General features: G+C 41.9%; 1 protein-coding gene across 1 annotated transcript; it reads right to left on the bottom strand.

Moving 5' to 3' along the window:
- Positions 1-643: 643 nt before the first annotated feature.
- Positions 644-15,875, bottom strand: LOC123469345 (synaptosomal-associated protein 25-like). Its single transcript, XM_045168156.1, has 8 exons — positions 15,724-15,875; positions 10,734-10,842; positions 5,646-5,686; positions 4,109-4,155; positions 3,531-3,648; positions 3,233-3,361; positions 2,974-3,118; positions 644-2,343 (listed from the first exon to the last, which is right to left on the bottom strand). Exons 2-8 carry the CDS (start codon positions 10,812-10,814, stop codon positions 2,275-2,277), a joined length of 630 nt encoding a protein of 209 aa, XP_045024091.1. The 5' UTR covers positions 10,815-10,842; positions 15,724-15,875; the 3' UTR covers positions 644-2,274.
- Between the last annotated feature and the right edge of the window lie 47 nt (positions 15,876-15,922).

Raw genomic sequence — 15,922 nt, 5'->3', positions numbered from 1 at the left:
TAAACAAAATCATTCCTTCTTCTCCAACTGGTTACAGTTTTTTTGTTTTTTGTTTTTTTAACTAACAGGAACCCATATAGGATACCACTTCCACTTTGAAGTAAAGAGTTTCAACATTTTTTAACATGAATGAGTTTTACATGAAAAAAAATATATATAATTAAGCCTAGTAAAATAGTCAATCGTTCTGTAATGTAGCTCTCTAATAAGCTGCAAGGATGACTGAAACAACTAACTATCAATGTCAATTTTTATCGCCCCGTTGGCCACACCATTTTTTTCCAACTTTTTTTCCCACCGGCACTTATTCTACGAGGACTAGAAGAACGTGATGTTGGTTAATTCTTAGTGACGAAGCAATACGCTGGCACAATCGTTTGCCAAAGACTATGCTTTTCTACAGAACACCTTGAACGGCAGCTGACGCTGGTTTAAACGCAGACGTCAATGCCTAGAATAAGCCAGCTGGCTCGTTATTGATACGGCAGACGCAATAGCAAACGACACATTAATGGAAATATAAAAAGGCCGGCTTCGTCGTATTTCTTCACCGTCGACTGGTTCTAGACGCTCACGATTGTTAACTCCTGGTCCAATAGAAAAAAAAAAAAAAAACACAGAATAAAAAGAACAATCTGACCTGTAAGGTCTAAATGTGTATTATAGTATTATAACCAGCAAGTACAAACAGCGTGGAGAGGAGTACCACTACCGCCACTTTTACCTTGGAGTAATATTTCGTAAGAAAACAGAAAACCAACAAGACGATATTGAAGTGTGTATAAACGGTTGCTGGTTGCGTTTGGGCCAGGGAGGTTAAGAATAGAGAGCACTAATAATGGAGTTGTATCAGGAATGGCTAAAGCTAGATAAACTAATATCAACATCTAGACACAAGTAAACGGATTAATGAGAGACACATAGTTTTAAAAATGGACTATAAGAAAAAGAGAACTATGCTTATGAAAAAAGATGAAACAGCCGACCAGAATTCTCAGCGATAGCAAAACCACGCCCAACTAGCTAAAATGTCCCAGTCGTTCTTGTTCTGTTATTGTTTGGTTTTTTTTGTTTGTTTTGTTTTTCGCTTTTTCTTTTGCATCTTCAGTTGAGTCGGTTCACGTAGCACATAATGATTCTCCGTATTTCGATGTAACGAACGTCATGCAGATGAACCCAAAGAAAGTCCTTCACGTAACTTATTACTGAATTTTTGTTTTCGATTATCACAACAAACAAAGGAGATAAAACTGAAACTTGTCAAAGTGCCGCTTCTTCCCCTCCTCTTGCAAACCCATTTTTTTCCTCCTCCCAACCTAGCAATGACTTTTCTTTGGCAAAGGTATCCGACTAACCGACTTTTTCTCTTTCTGCCAATCATGGACAAGGAAGGTTTCCAATTGCTATGGAACATTTTCTTTCCTTTTCTTTTTTTTTTTTCCTAATTAGCAGGATTGTGCGTCCACAACCGGAGAGGAGGTCTAAGGCTAGCGTAAAGTAAATGCAGTTTCGGTATCAACAAAAGAAAAAAAAAAAAGGGGTGAAAAAAAATCTAACTGGCGCGCTCATCAATCAAAAACGAAAGTTTGGAGATGGACGAACTTGTGAACAAGGAACCAACGAAAATGTATCAGGTCAAAGGGACTTCAGACGGTATCGAGTCACGGGAAATCTAACATGCCTTGCAGTTCCAAAAAAAAAATAAAAAAAAAAAAAAAAGAGGGAAAAACATTGAAAAGAAAGAAAAAAGAAAACGAAGCATCTGTTGTCCAGCCACGAGCAAATACAAAGCCACAGGAACATGAACTGTACATGTAAAAATTGGGATAACTTAAACGGCAGACAGCACATGGAGAAACTGAAAAATGAAACCAAACAACGAAGGGGTTCACAAGCCAAGAGTGCTATCGGGAAGGGAAAGAAAAGGAAAGAAAAAGAAGAAAAAAATTAATTGTGATGTTTGATTTCAGAAAATTCGTGGTCGGAAGCGTTATTGCACAAATTTGGAAACGGAATCGATACAAGGAGAGAAATACAACTAGATACGGTCGTAAGTAAGAAGTTGTCAAGCACTTATCGTAAGATGCCGCCGAAAGCGACATGTTCAAATAAACAAATACTGTGATATCAGAAACATAAACAAAGTCAGAATCCTTTTATTTCTTTTTTTATCCACCTATTTTTCTTTTTTTTCCGCACCGGTAGACAAAGACAGCTTTCTGTTTGTTTTTCTTCCCTTTTGTAGAGTTAATTTCCGTCCATTAATGAATTTCCTTAGGCCTTCTTGAGTAATTGTCCAGCACGCTGATTGGCGACACCTATCCTGTTCTCATTGGATTCGCCCTGAAAATGATAGTGAAATTAGTAGGATCAATTTTAAACCAAGTGTTAGGGAAGTGCCTCTAGCCTACAAGATTTATCATCGCTGTTCTACAACAGCAATTTTCTCCCAAAAGGGGGGAACGCGACCCGCAAATCTAAGGTTATCGCATGGCAGTTCAATGATTGCATTTTCGAATATTACGCAGTAAATGGCTACAATATCTCTAAATCGTAGCTGTTCCGATTGCAAAGTCTGCAAAAGCGGCAAAATAAGCAGAAAAAACAAACAAATTGAATAAACAAAACAAAAAAAAACAAAAACAAAACAAAACGGTCAAAACTAGGAAAGAACCGCGGGTCATTTCTAAGGATTTAATATATGTGTCTTAACGTCCGTACTGCACATGTTCGTTTCGTCAATCGGGAGCTTATTTCAGCAACCTTGCCAGCATGCTGGCTCGCTTCCGTGACACGAACGACGTTCGAAGTTCCCTGCACAAGATTATCGCCATACAATTTTACCACAAATTTAAATCTGCCATCATATGTATATAGGATATTTAGATATACATATATATAGAACCGTATGGGATAAACATTTAGCGCTATACCATACTTTTTTTTCGCCTTTCTTGCGAAATTAATTTTTACCTTGGCGTTAATACGATCCAATTGTCTGTTTTGGTTTTCGATTTCGGAGCCCATATCGATGGCCATGTTGCGCAAATTTCCAATCATGGTGCTGACTTGGGTCATATTTTCTTCCATTTCACCTTCTCGGGCGTCTTTGCTGATCCTGTTCAAAGATAAACACAACCAGACAGAACGGGCATCAAGGAAAAACACTCAATTAGCAACAACTGTCAAAAAGTATGCTAAAGCAAGTCCTTTCAGCAAGTCTGCGCCTTACTTGGCAATGTAACCGCCTGCTGGACCAATTCCGTTGCGGTCATCCATGACCCTAGTTGGCTGATTGTTGACTATTTTACCATCGTCGTTGCCTTTCCACGTTCCCTCATCTTCCTTGAATTGCGACGATCTGGAAACGAGGCAAAGAAAATGCCAATCATTATTATGACGCTCACACCCGTTCACATTTGAATTCACCAATTCAAAAACATCCTTGTTAAGTAACCCCCTCTCCCGACCCTACTGCCTACAAACGAGAAATAATGGAAGGAAAAAGACGTATTGGCTAAAGCTCTCACTTGTTGCAGGGAAGGACGCACAGCCCGCAGCACTTCTCCATGCCTGCCAGATTACTCTCGGCTTCTTTCATATCCGCATTAATTTGGTCCATACCCTCTTCAATGCGGTCCAGTTGTTCTATATTTGTGTGTTTATTATAAAGCTTGGATTAACATCACAGTAATGATATTATAGCCGATAAGACTGAAGACATGTAGCCATGAACACACAACAAAAAGCGAAATTGTTCAAGTGCAAGAACTAAAATGGTAAGCATGCTAAAATTGTCTCAATATTCTTGAGGAAAGCTTGTGATTTCCAATTTAAAATGAGGGATGCAAATGTTAAATGAACGCATACAGCTCTCTTAAAGTATCTTAACATAAATTTTTTAAAAAGGCTGCACGAGAGATAACCCATGCGCGATGATTAACCAAGCAGTGTCAAGCGATAACAAGCAAAAACCAATCGAAAACGAAATGGCCTGCTAACAAGATTTGGCCCTTCCCAGTGGGATTTGTGCATTAAAACAAGGGCAAATTGTTTAATTTTGTTAGAAAACAGTAAAGGACAAACTGAGAATGAACAAAAATCTTACCGCCTTGTCCGTGCAAATTTTCAAGAGTTTTGGCACCAACATCTTGGCTCTACGGGGGGGAAAAAAAATGGCAAAACAAAACTCAAAAAGCTATAGAATAAAACAAAAATTACGAGCAGAACTGAAATTATGAAATTATATGAAACAAATGATAAATAAAAAAAAAAAAAAAGATACAACTATAAAAAAAAAAAAAAAATCGACAATACGGCAAAATACTACATCTAGTAATCGGTACATCCCCGTCGGTGGAAAGAAACCCAAATCAAGTTGAACTATCGTGATCGATAAATAAGACCAAAATTCATATAACAAAAAAATAATAAATGTAGTCAAAAGTAAAAAAAATGGTCTAGAACGAATCATTTTCTGACGGCTAACGGAACCAAGCAATGGCGATCTAATGCATCACCGTTTCGTCCCATTCATGGACTCTGCTAAAGATAACAATTTATTGGTGATTATTGTATTGAACGTCTTTGAGACCATGCCTTTTTTATCCCAACCCAACAGACAACCACGAGCATTCATCGTAACCACGAGTGATAGTTCCGTAAAGGAACAAAAGGAAGTTACTAGCAATAAATCCGTCGACGGCATTCATATGAAACTAAATGCGCCCAGTGAAGCAGAAATTCGCAAAAATGCGACAACATGCACGACAACGCTAATTCAAGCTGAAATGATACAGCTAGATAACAAGAATCAAACTGAAGGTTTTCTTTGAACGGAGGCTAACTGATTTTCGATATTGACATTGCAATAAAGACGCCAAACTTTAGCAGAAAAAAAAAACAGAAATATTATTGCGCAGACATGTCTATGTACCTCCTTGGTCATCCAACGCCACAAGTGTCCGAATGCCGGCCTCTTTGCTCTACAAATACAAAGAATCAATGGCGACTCGTTGGCGTGACATACCGAAACAACGACATTAGAAATGAAACAAACAGTGTCAAGCCATCGGTGTTAGCTAGTACCATTGAAAAGTTAAATGCGTTGCAAGTTTTGCTGCTTCCTCTCAAACTTTTCTTTGCATTGTTAAGTTTTATCAGTTTACTTGAGAATTCGCATGATTGATTCGGGCGCTAACGGGACACAAAGCAGTGCAGAGATTTATGTATTTCTGAAATGATAACAGCAATACCTCTACGCTCAATGTTTGGTTCAAGTTTTAACGATGTTCGCGCTGTGCGAATACCAAATCAGAACAATGCAGACCCTGCGCCAGTATGCAAAAATCAATAGAGAGCACTAGGCCGTATGATTTGAACGTCTGCACTTTGCCCTTCTCTTCTTCACGAGCGAAAATTTAGTTTGGATGGCGCAAAACGATGCACCGTGGCTCCAAACTTGGTACTTTCCATGCGTGGGAGGATAACACCACAGGTGTCACACGGCTCTATTCTACACACGTTTTCTCCCACTAGTCACTCGCGAGGACTTCCGTTCATTGAGTGCCACACATCCGACAAACCAGGGAAACATCACTACCAGGTATTAAAACTACCCCCCCAACTTAAATTTCTCAACTTACCTCTTCGCACACAGCATCATCCGACGAGTGCTCTCCAACGACTTGAAAAATAAACAAAAACATTCATTGATTAATTGATTTTGTAGGCTAGCAAATTGCATAAACAAGGCTGATCTACATAACAAAAGCAGGTTGACAGACGATGGGTTCACTTTTTTTGCAAATTTAAAGGCAACGATAGTTTACTTAACTTATTACGAAATACGTCATAGTCAACTCTTGAGTTGAAAACCACTTGTGAGCTACAGAAAATACTATGAGGATCAGCCCGGATGGATGAAAAGAAGTGCGATTTCGATTCCTGTGAAACGTTCAACGAAGATAAAACACGATAGCCTCTAGATATAACCTTGCTATAGGTCAACCTGGTGTAAACCTTGTCGGTGAAGACACGCAGCTACTCTAATATAGTGCAAACGAAATTCCAAGTGACGGAATTAGTCACTAAACAAAAAAACGACCGATCTTCTGGGGAAATTGAAAAATATAGCCTAGCTTTATGTAGGCTCTCTGAACAAAAGCCGCGATGTTATTCAGACGACGGGGAAAATGCATTGAGCAGTGAAAGAACGAGGACGAAAGGCAGGCGTAGGCGTCTGTACGCTACTGAGGAATGATGATAAATTCATGAGCGTAGATTAATAAAATAGAAGGGCGTTGGCCTCGGTAGTTGGCCAACAGTATAAGGCCACATTAGGGACACTTACGTGCACGGAAAACACGATGACGAAGGTACATGGAAGGATTCGACCTCATTGCGTGTTCAAGGTACAGACAATAAGACATGACATGGCTAGGGAAAGGGAAAGGGAAAAGGCCAACTATTAAATAAAATAATAATAAAAAAAAAAAAAAAAAAATTGGTAACGCCGGTTCATCGAAGGAAAATGGGTAGCCGAACAAGACTAGTGACAATGACGAAACAGACCGACAGGCCAACAAGGCTCGGCGACATTCTGACGTTCTCGCCCAAGCGCATCTTTGTCTCGCGCCGTTATCGCTGCTTATATCGGCGCCTTTGAAATAAGGCTGAAGGTTATTCCAACCATGCGAACAAGGCAGAAAGAAGAAAGGTGTTCTAAAAATGGAAGCGGAGGCGGCTACGGGAGACAACCATGGCACACACAAAAAAAAGTCCCCAAAACAAAACAAAACCAAAAAAGCTAAAAACACAAAAAACCAAAACAAAAAAAAATCTAAATCCATATGTTCTTTTATCTACAGCGAATGGACACAGCCAATTACGGATTGGCACGGGACTAGATATGTGCCTGATGCCTAATCGTTAACACCACTCAGCCTCCGAATCATCTTCACATCATTGAATGGCCTTTTTCTTCGTCAACAATTTGTCATTTCTCTTCAAGTACGCAGTCGAAAATGGGTGAGAGCATCACTGGGGATTGCATGTTGTGCAAAGAGGCTGATGGTCATCACCATCAACGTACTACAATCAACCAAAAGCAAAACAAAAGAATCCCCGGGGCACGAGGCTGGCATGCCATTAGTAGCCACAGCCCATCCCGATTTTCATTGGTCATGAGGCACGAGGCTTGCTAAGCCTACCTCATACGCTGTGTCACATACAAGGGGGATTGGGTGCGCGGAAACGAGGTGTGAGATAAAGGGGTATACCATAATCACCTCGACGGTGACATCCTCGATGTCTTGCTGGAGCTGATTGGCAAACTGGCGAACGGGTGGGTTAGTCGGTGGGTTCTTGGGATCGGTGGATCCTTTGACAATCGAAGAGCCTTTGCTCTTGTTACCTGGTGCCGCTTCGACTCCCATGGTCGTATTGCAGGTCGCAAAGGCTTGGTGAAATGCACGTGTTTTCTGCTCTCGGTTTTCTAAGTGCCAGGCGGTCAGATTCCGGCGGTCCCCGATTTCCAGTAGACTCGGCTCAAACAAAACACAGCGCTAACAATCGCTTTGTTCTTGAATGACACTTTGAATCGGATGATCAATCGACGGTAACCTTATCCACAGTGAAGTATCAGTTGGTGTTGGCGTGCGTATCAGTGCAGCAATAGCGATGATGATGGTGAACGGCGACGGAAAGCTAGAACACACGTAAAGTCACTGGAGTCATCGTTTCCCTTGGTTACGCGATCCATACCTGTGGTGACGAAAAGAGGCACTTCCACACGACTATACTTGCAGTCGTCTAGACAATTCCGTCGGGTAAGCGACCCGCAGTTTTTCTCTTTTGTTGTGGCTTGAGTTTGACGTCCTAGTCGCTGGTTAGAGTCCAACGTCCCAAACCAGAATTGATTTGCCGACGCCCTACCTCCTCTTTCTACACAATTTCGAGAAAGTCAAACTATTTTTGCTTATCTGTTTCCTTTTTATTAGATGTAGACTTTTTTTTTCTTTTCTTTTATTTTCTTGTTTTATTCTGTCGTACGAAGAAATAGTCGAGCCAACAGAGAGGCAGCCGAAAAGCCAAACAAGCCAATGGCATACGATGAAAACGTCAGTTGTGGAGAAACGTGTGACGCAAAGCACGCGACCAAACTATCAACCGCTGGCCAAAAGTCCAATGGCGAAACGTTCCAACCGTTCGTGCTGAGAGTCTGTCGGGGTTTGACCCGGCGTTGCCTCTTCGACCAAGGATAGCGGTAATAACTATCGAAAGACGAACGTCACACGCAAAGATAAAGTTGTGAGAATAACAGTTGAATAGACTGGCCAACGGTCGGGGAAATACATCAGCGCGTCACACGATAGCCGAGAATAGAAGTAGGGAAGAGGGAAGGCTATACAGAACGGCAACTTGAGCAAGGTTCATAGCATCAACAATACGATTGTTGGGGAAAACGGAGAGTCGCACGTAATGCAAACAAAAGGCCAAAGCTCGGTAAGCAGGTTCGATAAACTAGTTATTAGAGGTTCCGGCCAGCAGACAGGCTTTTTGGCCAATATCGGTGCTGGTGAGAAACAATCCGAATAGAAAGCGACAAAGAAAGACGACAAATTGGCGACTTCTATCTCCGTCCGACAGGCGACCCGCGGCTAAAAGTTCAACTAGTATGACCAGACGGAGAGATTTCAGTCAATAGAGTAGAGAAGACAAGACTTCCGTCTTCCATTGGTCGAACGATGGTTTCTTCAGGTGAATGTTTCTATTATCGTCGTCTGCCGGCTCTTCTTTTTCTTTCTTTTTCGATTCTTTTTCTTTTCTGCCCCGAGGATTAGAACCAAACAGCAACGGCCGAGTTTCTAAGATTGATCCATCCGGTTTCTTGCGTTGCAGTCGTTCCAAATGTCTGCGCTTGTGACTGGGATAGGGAAAGGTAAATGAAGAAGGCGCAATCACCAAAGAAGAAAGAGGGATGATTGAGGCTATCACTCAACAATTTCAATCGACAAAGAGAATGATGCCACCTGATCGAAGACAAGGATGCACCCGAGGATAGACTAATGAAGAAGACACCGGGAAAGTGTTTGGAACAAAGGCCGTGCACAAAAATGTGACTGAGCACGTATGTCACGGTCGTCGAACTACGTGACACTTTGGACAGCTCGTCAACGAGCGAGTCACAAGCGGATGAGGAGGATGAGGAGGATGAGGAGGATGATGAGGAGGATGAGGGAGGGAGGATGAGGAGGAGGATGAGGAAGGGATGAGGAAGAAGAAGAAGAAGACTTTCTCTACTAACTCCCACTTCCTCTTTTACCTTTGGACGATCGATACGCCTACAATGGCAGTATTCAAAACAAACAAGCAGTGAAACAACCGACAACTTAACAACGTCAAGTCACGACGTCGACGGTCGATTAGAATATCACGTTGGTGAGTAAGAAGCGAAAGCGCTTAAGAAACGTAACAGCGCATCTTCGCCTCGCTTCGTTTTGGTCTTCTTGTCTTTTCGTTTCGTTTCTCTTGACAAATCCAAGGAGAGACCAAGACGATGCAGCCCGTCCGAAACGAAACTGTGCCTTCTCTGGAACTTAGTCGGCTAGTACTTTTTCTCCGGGACTAAGGATGAGCGGATCGATTCAGGACGGCGGAAACAGGCTGCTCCGTAGCGGCGCACCTGTCCGATGACACCGCTAGTCCCTTTCGGTCGCCCTTGCAGGTAAATTGGTTGGCACGGGTCCTTCCTTTTCCCGTTTTTCTCGATCAAATCCTACTTCCAAAAACTGTTTTTAAGTAATTTTCTGCGCCCAGGACAATCAGTGAGGCCAACCTGGACAGTTTTGTCCGACTGTCAACAGGCTCGTTGAATTGCTACAGAGTTAGTCAATCTACCGAGACGGAATGACGGAATGTAGAAGGCGCAAGGTGTAATCGTCAACTGATGCAGCGCGTTTGCATCGAGTTGGGCCCGGTTCACGCGCACACCTAATCCACAAACGTTAGGACGACGTAAAGGCGTTAAAGGACTGGCAGAAACAATTCAGTCGTCCAGGCACGAGCCTTTGATGAAAACGCAGGCAAAAGCGACACACAACGCGCCCGCGCGCATCCTGTCTCACGCAGTTATCGAATTTCGAACTATAGTCTGGCGCACTTACGCGCTTTATTTTCTCCTACAATTCAACGCGAACTACGCCGAACGGACTAGGCCGGCCTTTCCTTGCAGCCACATTTCAACATTTCACTTAGGCAATATCGTTGCTTTGCAATGGGCTCTTGGCATCAATCTTGCCACTCTAGACGCTGGCAAACTTTTACCAGGTATGGCGAAAACTGACTTTTCCGCAACAGCCGTACTCCTACACGGTTAAATATAACCCACGCTTGTCTACAAGCTTGGCTAACGTATGGAATAGAATGTCAGCGCACATTCACTTAAGTATAAGCGATCAATTTATATACTGGATATGGCAGGCGGTATCGACTCCTACGCGCATTCTGACGTATGGTTGTGACTTTCAATATCGGTAGCGAAATTGGACGCGCGCTTGCCTCTTGAATGTTGGTGACATTCAATGTCCGAGTGGAATCATTGCCCCTTCTTTTAGTTGCCGGCGATTCAGTGACTTGTTTCTTCTTACACATTATGGTGCAATTGGATAGGGGGCATCGGCTAAAGTGAAACCACCGTCGTCTAACCAAGGAAAAACCAACTGACACTTTACCTCATCGGTGACTTGGTTGGATTTCATCTGCAACTCCTGCAGTTCCGTTTTGGGAGCACCATTTTCCGCTGCAGTTGCCATTTTTTTAACACCTTTTACGGTTAGTCACCTGTAACGAAACACAAAATTGTGAAGAGATTAGAATTTAAAAGAAGCCGACAACAACAACAAAAAAGGTAAACTAGATTTATTCTTATTCCCGACGCTGTGCGCTTTAAGGCATTGAGGCTATAGAGGTGTCCGACTCGAATTTTTCTCATCCGGCAACGCGTTTGTAAGTACCGAACATGGCTGCCATCCTGGTATTTATTTGATGCGAAATTGAAAATACACTCGAGTCGGTCAGTACCACGACGACAACCATATTCTGTACTTAGAGTCTCGTTACTGGATGAAAAAAAAAAAAAAAAATTATGCTCGAACGTCTCTTTACATTTAGTTCCTCCTTCCAACACCTTCCCCACGGTAGCCAAGCAAGCCGTCTATACTACAGCCCCAACCTCTCCTCTTCCTCTGTCTCTGGTTGACGGAGGTCGCAAATGATATCGTAAATTCATCAAAGCGGTCTGAGTCGGAGCGTTTCAATCCACCGGTCGGAATGATCGGTGATGCGCATGGGACCACGCGAACCGCGAAAGCTGCACGCAAGGATGGTTGCGGTTTAGCAGATGCTCTATGGAGAGCATACAGCAGACAATGACACGAAAACGATCTCTTTCATCTATCTTTTTTCTTTTCGTCTTTACGCAAAAATTAATTAACTGCACTTTGAATCAATGTGAGTTGCAACAATGCTTCATTTTAACGTACTGAAAAGATCTTCCAAGTAGCCAAGCATAAGTTCTTTTTCCTTTTTCTTTTCTGGATACGTAAAATGCAAAACATCGACAATACCCTGGTGTTGACGCCAGCTAGTCCTCGTGAGCTAGCTCACAGGCAAAGAAACAAAAACGTCGGCAAGAAAGGCAATTTAGTGAGAAATACGATATTGTGTTAAGTGACTATATAACGATTTTTCTACCATCCCAAGTTACGGACGCTCCGATGTCAGTCAAAGGCCACCTAGCGATAGCAACTGGCGTTTACTTGAAAAATCACATGTTACGCTGTGTAATGGCGCCGTTATCGATCTACAGGGGTACAGGACACTCTGAACAGCAGAATCTTCCTTAATCAGCAGTTTTCTTTTTTACCTTCAAGAGCTTCGATGTCTGAAAACATGTAGTAACAGGACTTGTCTTCGCAGTCGAATTGTACGGTTCAGTCAACACCTTAGTTATTTTTAGACCTCAGGTTAATCCTATCTTTTATTAATGGATGATTCCCGAATGGGAAAGATGACGGAAAATTCACGCGGGAACATTGGGGGTGCTATGCAGAAGCGTGCAATGTAGACTATATTGATTTTCATTGATCCCCCCTCCAGTTGATCGTTCTTTGGCATCATTGTGAGGCGTCTAAGCGAAGGTCGTCCCGCATCCATCCCAAGTCGCATTCTCCCCCATGGTGGTCTTTCCACGCCTTTTATCTGGCCGACAAATACACAGGCGCAACGCCGAACAACATTAGATCCAGTGCGTACATCGACAGTACCGGCTTCCCATCCAGCACCCTTACAACAACGCAAACTGGCGGCTAGCTTGCCAAATAGGGTTGTGAAGATGACGATGCCAAGTCGATGGATTGCCCCGATTGCGGTACACTGACACGTGTACAAACTTGGCCAGTCCATCCACCCAATTCCGATTAAAGAATCAGAAATCAAGGGAAAAGAACAAAAGTGTCAAATTACAGTGTATGGAAAATATATACATATACAGTATACGTATAAAACGAGCATATCCTGCCGAAAGGGAAATGGGTCGCTACAAAAAAAGAATTGAAATGGTCAGTGACATCAGTAGAAGCATGACATTGCACCTATTTAGCATTTTAAATCGTGACAGGTTTGAGTTTATCTTGTAACTTAGCTAACCTGCTACTTAATGCACTTCTGATTGCGAACTAAATAAATGTACGGGCGGAATTTTCGTTATTGTTCTCCGGAAACATCAATGCTTAAGCGCATTTCAAGGACCACTAAATAATGGCTGTCACCAGCCAGCATTGTGTCATCGGTCGGTGCGGTTAACAACCCCGTTAAAAACTAACATTCCTGACACTGCCTTTTTTTCTTTTTTATTCGAGACAATGGTCGATTTCAGATTTGAGCAAGGAGAGAAGACGGTGCGAACTGAACGAAAATCACGCCACCATCTTTTGTATATTGTCCCCCCCCCCTCTTACAATTGCTGAATGACGTGGTAGAAGCCATTTTGCCTGTTTTGACTAGGGAAACCCAACTCAACTCACTCGAAGGTTTTCCAGGAGATCAAATCCCCGTTCATTTCGGGATTCTGTTTCACATAACAAGAAAAACTTCACATCTTGGCCTATTTGGCATCCCATTGGGTTTCTATTCGTCCTTTGTTTGACTGCAATCCAAATGCAAACTATGGTAATACAAGCGTGGTCTTATCACGCAGATGGGTGGGCGGCGAAAGGCAAGCACTGGAACCTACGATGAAGCAGCGAAACAGAGCTATGCATGGACTTAACAAAGAGATTGCAAAGGCAAGAAGAACCGCTCTAGATGGAAGGGGGGAGGGGGGTAGCGTAAGAACTCCTTAGTACCATGCGGATCAATAGCTGGGGGAGTGGGCAAGCTCTCGTATTAGTGCTTCGTGTTGAATGTGTGTACTAAACCCACCGTAAGATCTGCTCACTTCTTGTTAGTCAACATAAACAAAGGGCAGTAAATTGTTTTTCTGGACAACAAGATGAATTAACAAGGTAAAGAGATAAGGAAATCATGACGTTTCAAATTGTGTGCAATCTTTTCGCTAATCAACAGTGTGTTACCTAACTACAGATTTTTATCAATAGACCATCGCGTTAACGAAAAAACGGAAAACACTACGACCAAGCTATACCAAGAGACGAGTCTGGGCGACCAGATATCAAGTTTAAGAATGACAATTATGTGTTGTGTTGCTGAAGATGGAAAAATTTTGTCCATCCTAGGAGTATTACAGGGGTACTTGAATGATTAGTATTAGTAAACGTAGGCCTGGTGGACTGGCGTTCGTGTTGCTGGGGACAACGTCAATTTTATGGAGTATTATATTTTCGATGGGACAAATAGGTGACAGGACATCAACTAAAACTTAATCAACCGATTCAATTTTGAATAAATACTGATATTGCCAGTAAGCCCATAAAATTTACACAAGTTGTCCGCCAGACAATGAGAGGGAGAAATTCGCCCTGCCCAATCTCTTGAGACAGGGAAAATATTTGGAGTAGAAACGAAAAATCCGTACGGTCGTCAATAATCACTGGTCTATATCGATCTATAGCATATATGATTTAAATTTAGTGATGTCCCTCCGTTGGCGTCATTTATCTTTTCCAAACACTTTCGGCAAGCGAATAAGGTGCGATTGACAATATAGTTTGGTCAATCTTACCTCACACAGTTGAGATGCGGTCAACTGAGGACAGACTGTTTTTATGCTAAACTTCCCAAATACCAGCCGGGAAATATGTCTTTTTCGTTAGAGCTGTACTGACAAAAACGCCAAGTAATCCGTGCATAATGGGAAAAAGTATCGTCGTCTACATAAAAAAGTAAAATAAAAATACGGCCTCCGGTGCGACTGATTGCTACTGCGAACCTACCAGTTTACCCGTTGGTAAGCCTCGCATACAATCGTAATACCACTGTCTGCAAAATTTTTTTGCATCGCCACAATATCAGATATAATATTTCAACTCCTGGGTAGCAGCCAGAACAAATTTTTGAAGAAGAAATTTTTAAAGAAGGATGTGAAAGCCTATGGGAGGCGAAAAAGGCTACACATTTGATGATGGAAAAAGAACTGCGCAGAAAAAGTGTATCTTCGATACTCATTGCCCACTTCTCTGCGTCACGATGTGATCCCTCTCACACGTAATCATCCGAACCCATTTCTACTGTCACGTTCCCTTTGCCCAAGCTCGTTTATTCCATCCGTTATAGTTCGATGCTGAAATGGAGTAACATGGAGAATAATGAACGCTAGTTGAAAAATTTGTTTTTCGATTCGAATTGCTTATCGTTTCATTCTTCTACATTCATAAATGAAACAGCAATTTGAAAGAAAACGTGACTTAACGGATGCCAAAATTCTTCGGAAAGGAAATAGAGCTAACTTTGAACAAATGACATGAAGAACCACGATATAAAATATTCTGGTCCATGATTCATGTAAAAAGTATTCCATCAATGGCAATCAATGTGTACACCTACAATTATGAAACAACAGAACAAGGCACCAACTAGATTTACTGTTCCACGATCCCATCAACTGGCCATATTGATTAACAAGTAAATAAAAAAACCTGAAAGTTTGCCATAAAAACCCAAAGATGGTCTACAGTATTTACAACTCAAGTCATTTTTCTAGTTTTTAAGAAATGTTTGTTTCCGTAGCTTCAGAATGAAACAAATCTAATTAAGAACTGTAAGTTATTTAAAACTAAATACAAGATAAGGCAGGATAACTCTCTTGTTTAAATGTTCCTGCATGAAACAGAACCATCAACAGTATATTAGTGTAAGTCAAAAGTCAATTAGAAAAAGAGATACCAAACAGCTAAAAAATTTTTGACAGAGAACTGTTATGAACCCTCATCCCTACTGCTGCTCTCGCTGATAGGTTACTGCAATCTGGGTAGGGTCTAACTTTGGAAATGACAACCTATGCCAGTTGTCTAGTAAGAGTGCATCTTGGTTTGATAAAACTAGAGTCAGAGAGAGCTGGTAAATCAGAACTTCTGATGCTTAACAGTATTAAAGTTTTGCTTTACCTAAACAAGACAATGCAGGCAGTTGTTGTTACTATGACTACAAAACGTTTCCCTGCACAAAAACAGATGAATGCTAACCGCGTAAAAAAGCAAAACTTACCTGAATTTTGAATGAAATCTAAGACGAAGGTTTTCGGTGTTTTCGTTTTCACACAACTAAATACGATGGATACTTTAGAAGTGGCTACGACCGACCAGTACGTCACCGCCCAAGCAGACGTAATAATGAAGCTCCAAGGAGGATAAGCATAGGAGTGAGGGAACTATCGATTGAGTATACAGCGCCCCATGTTGCTCTT

Source organism: Daphnia magna, linkage group LG1 (assembly GCF_020631705.1).
Source record: "Daphnia magna isolate NIES linkage group LG1, ASM2063170v1.1, whole genome shotgun sequence".
Taxonomy (NCBI): Eukaryota; Metazoa; Arthropoda; class Branchiopoda; order Diplostraca; family Daphniidae; genus Daphnia; species Daphnia magna.
This window is presented reverse-complemented; position numbering and strand designations above follow the sequence as displayed.

Excerpts from the sequence above, each read along its gene's own strand:
- LOC123469345 (XM_045168156.1), bottom strand. The coding sequence starts at position 10,814 with ATGGCAACTGCAGCGGAAAATGGTGCTCCCAAAACGGAACTGCAGGAG. Across the intron at positions 3,649-4,108 it reads AAATTTGCACGGACAAGGCG|AACAACTGGACCGCATTGAA; the intron begins GTAAGATTTTTG and ends ACACAAATATAG. Across the intron at positions 3,119-3,232 it reads GCAGGCGGTTACATTGCCAA|GATCAGCAAAGACGCCCGAG; the intron begins GTAAGGCGCAGA and ends ATCTTTGAACAG.